General features: G+C 37.6%; 1 protein-coding gene across 1 annotated transcript; it reads left to right on the forward strand.

Moving 5' to 3' along the window:
- Positions 1-1,186: 1,186 nt before the first annotated feature.
- On the forward strand, positions 1,187-8,944 carry LOC146522562 (butyrophilin subfamily 2 member A2-like). Its single transcript, XM_085153805.1, has 6 exons — positions 1,187-1,659; positions 4,911-5,249; positions 5,428-5,641; positions 5,838-5,902; positions 6,089-6,202; positions 6,433-8,944. The coding sequence occupies exons 1-6, from the start codon at positions 1,554-1,556 to the stop codon at positions 6,849-6,851; spliced, it is 1,257 nt and encodes a 418-aa protein (XP_085009931.1). The 5' UTR covers positions 1,187-1,553; the 3' UTR covers positions 6,852-8,944.
- Positions 8,945-10,017: the final 1,073 nt, after the last annotated feature.

Here is a 10,017-nt window from a genome sequence, read left to right on the forward strand (position 1 = left end):
GTGTCACACTTCTCCAAGTTCACTTTTATTAGTAGGTGCTGGGTTTGAATCCTCAATGAAGCTGACAGTTGTTTTTAATCTATAAAGCATATTTGTATGCTCATGCCTAACTGCTGAGAGGAGCTTAAAAATAAACACTTTATAATTCCAATATTTTCACAATACTTTCCTGCTGTTTAAATCATTTTAATGTACATTTACCTGTTACCTGCCGATATAATCAAACACATGAATCTTAATTAATTTATGTTGATTTATGAAACACACAAAAGAGCCTTCCTTGCCTCCTTTAGGATCACAAAATCACATAAAAACACAACTTAATGTCCCACTTTTCCCACTAACACTACCTTTTTTTTGTTAAAATCCTTTGACTTCTTGTTTTTGAGCCTTGTAAATGATGAAGTTTGCTACATAAGCCTGAAATATGTTGACAGCTTTGGTTGTGTGTGCTGTAATTTGCAGTTTCTTATTTCAGTTTCACTCGCTAAGTTTCACTGTATTGTTTTATAGCAGTAATTTACCTCAGAGTCAGAATCATGGTTTGCACAGGGCTTTGCCCGTGAGTTCAATTAAAGCCTCACACTATAAGTTCAAGCTGCTGATAGCAGAACAGCTGCACTATAATGTTAAAAATCATACATTCTTATATACTTCTATACTGTGTATTTTGTTGTACAGTTATTTTATTTTCAACTTTAATTTATATATTTTATCTGATTCTTTCCCAGTTAAATTGACCCTTCATTCTAATTTGTGTTGTACAGTTATCTCATTCTTAACTTAATTTTTATATTTTATTTTATTTTATTCCTTCCTGGTTAAATTTACCCTTTTTTATTTTCATATTTATTTCCTATCTTATTCATAGCCTTTTCTTTTTTTCTTTAGGTCACGAGCAGTTGTCCAAGCATTTCACTGCATATCGTACTGTGTATGACTGTGTATGTGACAAATAAAAATTTGAATTTGAATTTGAATTTTAATGAGATTGAATCCATAATTGTTTTCTGGACTAATAGAAAATGTATCATGTTCATTAGCCAGTTAAAATGTGGACAACTCCTTTAATCGCAGCACACTGGTCGACAAAAGATGTGCAAACTATAAGAAACTCTGACCTTAACACTGACCTATGAATCATTCAAGTATTATAAGGCTCAAAAATCAAGAGATGAGCCAGCGTTGAAACAGAAAGCAGATAGAAATACCGAAAGCACTTAGGTGTTAAAAAAAGTTGTGTGTATGACTGCGTGTGAATGGATGGATGAGTCATATTGTACTGTATAAAGCGCTACACCATCCAGCATTACAAAGCTACTTTCAAATTAATGATTATTAATGAGCTTATAATAGATGATGTAAGGAAACCTACCTGTATAAGAGGAAGTACTTTGATTGTTAATCTACTAAGCGCTATATAAATGTGTGAAATTATCAGACTGCATGATGAAATTATGGCCCTGATCCCGCCTACTTCTCGTTTTGCATCTTGAAATACAACAGTCGAAACTGTTCTTCGTCTGTCTCGACCTGCTCTCTGAAGAGTAACCATGGACGAAGTCAACAAAGTTTGTTTTGATGCCTGTTTGAACAGGTCGCTGTGGTTTGTCCGCCTGCTCCTGCTCGCAGCTGTCCTGTCCTCATCTCGTTGTACAGGTGAGATTTATGGATTTATGTTTTCAGCGAGTCAGTTTACAAATGTTAACACAGAGTCGCTGTAAAAAGTGCGTATCTGTCTACCTTTAATGCCTTTGCTAAAGTTTCTGTATTATTCTGTATCGAATAGGGGAGACCAGGGATAGTTGTAACGTGGGTCAGTTGTAACACTTCCAATTTCTCCAATCAGGGCTAAGTTTCAAATGATGTGACTCATCCTGTACATGCCCAATTCAGTTCTGCTATCACATGTGAAAAATCAGCACATTTTGTCAAACACAGACAATTTAACACGAAAAAAAGTCATTTGTATGCCAAAAAGTAAGTTTTTCTACTTTATTTCAATTTCTAATAGCATTATCTGCTTTGCAGTTAAACTCATCAAACTTAAATTGTGTTATTTGTATGTCTATGGGGATATATTCTGTGTAGGTCTTTAGTACTAATGTTTTAGCCGTTGGCTGTAATGTTAGCTTGTTCATGGCTATAGGAGTCTGGGTCAGTTGTAACAGCAACAGTCTGGGTTAGTTGTAACAATAATGCAGATGTTACAACTTACCACACTATTACTTTAACTTATATTAAACAAGTTGGGGCAACGACATCAGCAGAGAGAGGTTCACTGGTCGCTTTTGTATATGCGGTTAATGCCATTGGCAACACAATTCCTCCACTGTTTGTGTTCCCACACATACATTATGCAGACCACTGTGTAAGAGATGGACCAGTAGGAAGTACTGGTAGTGGAAATAAATCAAGATGGGTGCAAGAAACAGATTTCCTCATCTTTCTGAAGCACTTTGCAAACCACACCAAGGTAAGCCATGAAAAAAAGTAGTGGAATTGCGATGCTGGTGAACAACTACATTTTTTCAGCTTCATTGTTATGTTCATTGGTGCAAGAGTTGTAGGTTATAATGCCCACTGAGCCAATAAGGCCAAACTCAAGGAAGACCAACCAAAATTAATGAAATATTCAGTTGCAGAAAATTCCATAATTTGTCTTTTTTTGGGGGGGGTTGGAATATGTTCAAAAGCTAGATTTCTGCATTCTGTCACACAAACACACAGCTACATAAATGGCTCTAAGTGCATTCATGTGTTGAATAAACAAAGATTACATGTCAATGTTTTGTCAGTACCCTTATTTCATTGTGTTACATTTCACCCCAGGATATGTTACAACTAACCCAGACTATGGGGTTAATTGTAACATTTCACTCTTTGTGTTTGAGGCCATACCATGCAATGGGTAATTGTGCTGCAGAGAAAATAGCTGCACTATTTAATAGCTGAGACATGTAAATACTTTGCATTACATTTTGAATCCACTACCTTAAAAGAGCTCTAATTTACAGACAGAAATGTGAAAAATGTTACAACTATCCCCGGTCTCCCCTACCTGACGATAAAAGCAGGATGTTCGGCATGTGGAGGGTATTTGTTTACATTTTGAGGAAACAAGCTCAAAATCTGTGTGTCAGTCATTTAAAGAGCTTCTCTGTGTTTAAACTTGAAACGCTGAGCGATATTATCAAATGTTTCTCACAATCTGAATGTCGCAGCTCATTTCTACGTTTAGGGGAATTTCATTCTGACCGACATGACTCGACTAAATTGACACCCAGTTCCTCAATTCAGTTCAAGTTCACTAACTTCCAAAGTTTATTTTTGGATCACTTCTGTTGTAGAGCACCGACTGCAGTCAGCAGGGAAATCACACTGCTGCTAATGTTTGTGTGCAAACAGCAAATGACCACAGTTTCCAAAATACAGCAATTTACTGCGACATCAATGTGCACAATGCGTGACACCCGTACAGTAACCTTTTTTTTCAGAGTACTTTTTGTGTACGTTTATTGGTGATTTTGCTGTCACGGTTGCAGCAGAGATTAACAGTGTGGTTTTGTGCTAAAAATGTGTTTTTAATGTGTTTTCTTTATAACTGTCCCTCAGTTTTATTGCAAAGTTTCCTACAAATGTTTGTTCTGCATTTATTTGACTCACGTTATGCAGGAAGTTTAAGAATCTGCCTCACATGACAGGATTTCCTTTGTTGCGCATGCTATAAAAAAGGCAACAAAACAGAAATTGAAGTAAATTTACTACATGCACGTACACAGAAATGTTTCAGTGTATTTGTGCATGACGTTTTACCTGCCTGGAACTGTGAGTCTACTGTTGGAACAATTATTCTGACATTTTGTCTGATTTTTCGTTTGACGTTATGCAGGGATAAACTATCCACAGAGACTGCAACTGTCTCCTCCTTATTTCAGACAAAACAGACATCTTATCTTAAAGACACCACATCACACTAACAGATTAACATCGCTTTCAGACATGTGGTTCGTCTGATATTTAAATCAGAATGAGGAGGCAGCGCCTTCACCGTTCAGACCGCCCTTCTGTGGAACCAGCTCCCAGTTTCTTACACTCTAAAGCACCTTTAGCTGTTGTAATTTCTCGCTATATACAGGCTGAAAACATGCTTTTCTTATATGGTAAAGTTGGGCATGTAAATGTGTCAGTCTGTGGGGACTGACACACGTTTGTAACCAGCATTAATTTGCCACAATAGCGACAGTAGGCTGCATTTCTGCGCTGGCCTCGTTTTTCAGCCACAGAGATTCCTGCTTGGGTAATCTGTGGTGGAGAGGTTAGCTATTACAAATATATAAATGAAATTACACATAAGGCTTATCACTGACCTACAACACAGTCTGTGCGTATTTTAGAGTCTCACAGTTTTCACAAACAGAAGAAAACTTCAGATTTGTTTTCTTGTTCTTTGTTTTGATTTCTTGTAATCGGAAGGTTGCCGGTTCGAGCCCCGGCTCGGACAGTCTCGGTCGTTGTGTCCTTGGGCAAGACACTTCACCTACCGCCTACTGGTGTTGGCCAGAGGGGCCGATCGCACAATATGGCAGCCTCGCTTCTGTCAGTCTGCCCCAGGGCAGCTGTGGCTACAACTGTAGCTGCCTCCACCAGTGTGTGAATGTGTGAATGAATGAATAGTGGAATTGTACAGCGCTTTGAGGGCCCCGAAAAAGCGCTATATAAAATGCAATCCATTATTATTATTGATGAGACCGGATATTTGTATGAATGCTTTCTGAGCAGGTTTTAAAGCATAAAGCAATAATAAGGTTGCTGCTGCACACGCACAAACATTTTTTTTAGTAGACTCAGTTCTTTGAATAAACACATTAATTAGTTCCTCCGTGTTTTGTTATTTCTATTATCCACAGGAAAACCCTCAGCGATTGTCGTACCAAAGATCGTGGCCTTTGCAGGTGAAACTGTCCTCCTGCCCTGCAACATCACCCCAAGTGGAGACGTCCCAACAGTGGAATGGACTAAGGAGAGTTCACTTCCAGATATTGCCTTCCTGTACCGAGATGGGTGTGAAACCTTTGAGATGAAGAATCCAGTGTTTCGGTACCGAACAAACCTCATCCGGCACGAACTTCACAACGGAAACCTGTCAATGGTGATATCCAACCTGCAGATAAGCGACAGTGGAAAATACCAGTGTGCGATTATCAGGAAGAAGAAAAAAGTAATCACAACTCTGGAGCTGTTTGTAGGTACGTCCACTCAAACATCAGAGCTGCATTTAATCTCTTTAATGATATCTATCTATCTATCTATCTATCTATCTATCTATCTATCTATCTATCTATCTATCTATCTATCTATCTATCTATCTATCTATCTAGTTGGAAAGTTCAAAGGCTACAATGTGAATATTTAATATTTTTGCAGGTGCCGTTTCTGAGCCGAAACTCTCAGTTGTTCCTGGTGTTGGAGGTGGACTGATTCTGCAATGTGAAGCTAAGTGCTGGTTTCCTGAGCCTAAGATTACATTTCTTGACAATCAGGGAAATAAAATCAGTGCTGAAGACCCAAAGAGAGATGAAGAGTCTTCACGATGCTTCACGGTCAAAGGAAGAGTGTCTCTGCAGACTGCTACCAACAGGTTTAATATCAAATTAAAACTTATATATATATACTTATATATTCTGAATGATGTGTTGGAGAATTGTTATCTTGATCATTTAGTTTGTTTACTTCAAACAAAGTTGTACTTGTAAATATACATTGATTAGTGTGTAATTACATCTTTCAACAGATGCCTTTTGAATAAGATGTAAATGTGTGTGTTTTGGTCCCAGGGTCACCTGCAGGGTCCACCAGCCGGAGATACATCAGACGAGGGACTCAGAGATTTACCTGCCAGGTAGCTTTAATCAAACACCTGGATTAGCTGTGTCTATGCTTCACTATCCATTAGCTATTCAGACTCAATTATTTATTGAGTGGTAAAATGTGCTGATAAAGCAGCTATGAAATTATACAGGTTCCTCCTCTTTTATTGAAATGCTATCCCTTTTTTCAGGTTCAATCTCTTTTTTTGTCATTACAGATGGATACCAGGAGTCCTTCACTGTAACCATTGTAATTACAGTTTTAACCACCTTAACAGCCACTGTCGTCTGTTCATGTATTGTGCATTTAGTGAAGAAACACAGCTGCCCCGGTAAGTCAGTTTCTAGCCGTTATTTTTAAAACTGCTAATTCAGTTCAATGAATCATCAAACAAAAATTATTAAAAAATAAAAGGAAAAATATACATATGGTAAGAAGCACCTGCATTTTAGCCTGAATTTAAGTTGGCTTTGTCATAACAGTTTGTGTGTGTAATAAGAACAATGAAATGTCAGGAATGAAACAGATGCTAATTATTTTTGTTTTTTTGTGTTCATACAGTGAGAAGACAAAAATGGAGTCTCGATAATCATGGTACGAATGATGAAAGGCAGAGTTCGGTCATCCAGACAAGCGACCGTACAAATTACTCCGAATCCTCATCAAGCATCTCAAATCCCACGATCCCCCCCTCTCCAAAGTCTCATCACAACAACGACAACCTCAAACCAGAGGCCTTGACAACATCTGACAGCTCCTCACAGACCACAGAAGAAGACTCATCACATCTGGACACCAGCGGCGAGATGAAAAGAAACAGTGATAACAGCAGTTCCCTTCCAGTGCTGTCCATTCCTCCTACACATCTTCGCCGCTCGTCCACTCGTCGGTCTGTTAGAGGCAGTATACGTGTTCAGCACAGAAACATCATCTCTGAAGACTCAGAGCCGCTGATGGAGATCGGACCTGAAACTAAATGAGGAACGTTTCATAATCAGACAAATGAAACAAAAAAACATCTGAGGTCGGCGTTTGAAACTGACTCATGCTGTCAGTGAGGCGGGAGCTGACCTCTAAGTATTCGCTATTGCAGCTGAATTTCCTGTTAATTGATTTGTCATTTATTTCAGGACGCCATCCAAGTGAGTTTTATAGAAAAGCATTGCATTTTATAAACATACCAACGTTTGAAATACTTATTTGATAGTTTTTGTTTTGAAATACAGTAAAAGTTGTCATTTTAATGTGCTGAACCTTTCAGCCTGTCACAATATCTGCTTTTTTTGATTATCATTGTAGGTAGTAATACGGTCTTATAAGAGAGGCACCTCAATTCAAACTTTATCCACATTCATTTTGTGTAATATATTGGGATATGTATTTCTTAGAGCTATTTTCAATTCTTAGAGCTATTTTCACCTGGATTGCTGTGCATGTGAGTATGAAGCTGGCTGAGCTCCAGCCAAAGTAAAACTCCGATATGGACAGCAGTGACAGTGAAAACCATGTATCATGTAACTGTTTGTGACATTCTGATATAAACACACGCACCTATAAAACAAACTGTAATGTTAAGAATAATAAAAGTTGTTGCTGTCAATCATTAATTCTGGTTAAAGCAAGTCAGGCAACTCAAAGGTTCCACTGGTGATAAGTGACCTTAAAAAACACCACAAACAAATTAATTTGTGATTCTTCAATGATCATGTTATCACTAATTCCGTTGTACTAAGAACTATAACACCACATATAAAGATCCTGAAAAGGCAATAGGACTTACAGAAAACTTAAAGAAGTCCTTCTAGCTTCTTTTTCAGACACTTAAAATGAAGCAGAAGTGACTTAGAGGACAGACTAATTATTTCTCCCACTTAAAAACGCTGTGTCTGGACGAACAGAATCATGACAAATTTTCCCGCTCATGTAATTAATTGGCATAGTCCGAATCTTTGCTCGTCACTTTGCCTCAATAAGCTCTCTGGAGAGGAAGCATAGAAGAAGTTAGCGGACTTTTCTTTTCTAAAACCTGTGGATCCAAAAGGCCTTTTTTCTGTGTCTCATCCTTGTGTGGCCCTCTGCTGCTGCTGATTGCGGTCCTGCCTTCTTGCACAGGTACGATTTGTATGTGCAGAATATGAGTGCTTTTTCATGAGTCACTTTACACATCAGACATTAATACATTTGTTATAAATGCTGGTGAGGATAATCTCGGTGTAGCAGCTGGCTCACAGCCGGGTTGGTTCAATCAAAACAAGCATGTTTGCAAAGTTCAAAACACTCATAATGTTTTTAGGTTTTCTTCAGTATTCACTTAATGCAGTCATATTTGAATTCATATCAAACAATTCAAGTCAAAAATGAACTATTTGTAGCCAATTCAGTTTTCTTCTTTTTCCAAAACCTCAGAAAGAAATGGGCTAAATATTCCTCACATTGCAGCAGAGTAAAAGTAAGTAAAAAACATAAGGTTTTGGAGTGGCCTATCATCTGGGCTTAAATGTGACTGGATTACAGAGATAATCGTGAAATTCTGGAAGAAGCTGCTGCTTTTCCTCTGTGTGTGGAAAACTCCTTTAGAAATCCTGTTGTAAGGCCGATGTTAAATTAAAGTACAATTGCTGTTTGTGTTAATAGTAAACAATGACAAAAAATTTAAGTAGCTTTGAAATCATATGCAAAGCACACAGAGTAGCAAAGTGTGATGGTGAGTTACTTAAAAACGTTTCTGTTAAAAACCATGGAAAAGGTTTAAAGTGAGTTTTTAAAGAAACAAGGTATCATTTTTATATCTTTTCATTTTTTACATGCTACAGTTTTTTGTTTTTTTTTTCTGTAGTCTACTGAGGATTTTGTGGTATTTACTGTGAAAGGTTAAATCAGGTGATGTGAGAATTTAAGGGAAGCAAATACAACTGTTTTTTGTTTTTTTGTTTTTTTCCAGACGTCTTCCCATAATCGTCTCTCATTTCTGCTGAAACAGTTGAAAGTAACTGTAAATGTATTTTTCTGCTCAGCTTGTGACGCATGCTGTGCACAGAGTTGAGGAAATTTGTTTCACAAGGACAAAAAGGATTTACAAAATTACACAAGTTCATGGTAATGCTGAATTTCATCCTTTATTTTTTAGTTAAAACATTAAAACAGACCTACTATACTCATTTCAACCTCCATGTTTCGATTCTTGGAGTCTCCTACAGTAGTTTTGCATGATGCCCACTTCAAAAATATTCCTTATTTTTAGCTTTTCTTGATCTATTTTAGCCAATTTTCCTCTGATTGGCAGGCTGGTAGGGCTTTTCTTCACAGCCACAGCTGTGTGCCTGACCATGTTAGGAAGATCCCTTTTCTTTGACGTCATACAAAGAGAACTGAGTGTTTACAGCAGACTTTTGGATCACAGAGATTATTAATCTTACATTTTGTGTTGTCTTAGGTTAGAATAAGGGGTACAGTAATTTGCAGTTATTTTCATTTCAATACATTTTGAAAGCACAGAAATAAGTGGGTCTTCTCTGTAACAATAATGCAGCTTAAAAAACTTTCAGATGTTTGTTTGTTTTCTAAACACTTAAATTAAAATATATTAAATACATGTCTTTTGTTCCTACCGAGTCACACCCAATAAAACATGAATGTGCAGTCATGGTTGCTGCTTTGAGTCTGTATTATCTAAATTTTAGCAGTTAACATGCCCAACATGACAAAATGTGCCACACCCAGTTTAACCCCTACTAACATTTACTGCTGATGACCAACGTGCAACTAAAGGACAGTGGACAATACCAGTGTGCGATTTGGAGGAACAGGAAAAAGGAAGTCATCACAAGACTGGAGCTGTTTGTAGGTACGTTAGCTTAGGGTTTAGAGCTGCATTCATGCTCCCAAAAGTCATTTCCTCCACATTTTGATGTGGTTTCTCTGAACACTCTGAGGAGTGTGTGTCTGTAACCTTTGTGCTCAAATTGAATAGTTTATAATTAAAGAAGTAAAGAGAGAGTATGAACCATCATCAGTGGTCCTCAAACCGCACAACCAGTAAGAATGTAACAAAAAATCAGAACAGGAAAACGAAGCAACAGATTTCTGTTCTTTGTTATACTTGAAGCCAGCTGTCTGTAGACAAATGCTGAACTGTTTCTTTGTGGA

Source organism: Neolamprologus multifasciatus, chromosome 3 (genome assembly GCF_963576455.1).
Source record: "Neolamprologus multifasciatus chromosome 3, fNeoMul1.2, whole genome shotgun sequence".
In the NCBI taxonomy this organism is placed as follows: Eukaryota; Metazoa; Chordata; class Actinopteri; order Cichliformes; family Cichlidae; genus Neolamprologus; species Neolamprologus multifasciatus.

Excerpts from the sequence above, each read along its gene's own strand:
- LOC146522562 (XM_085153805.1), top strand. The coding sequence starts at position 1,554 with ATGGACGAAGTCAACAAAGTTTGTTTTGATGCCTGTTTGAACAGGTCG. Across the intron at positions 5,250-5,427 it reads AACTCTGGAGCTGTTTGTAG|GTGCCGTTTCTGAGCCGAAA; the intron begins GTACGTCCACTC and ends ATATTTTTGCAG. Across the intron at positions 6,203-6,432 it reads GAAGAAACACAGCTGCCCCG|TGAGAAGACAAAAATGGAGT; the intron begins GTAAGTCAGTTT and ends GTGTTCATACAG.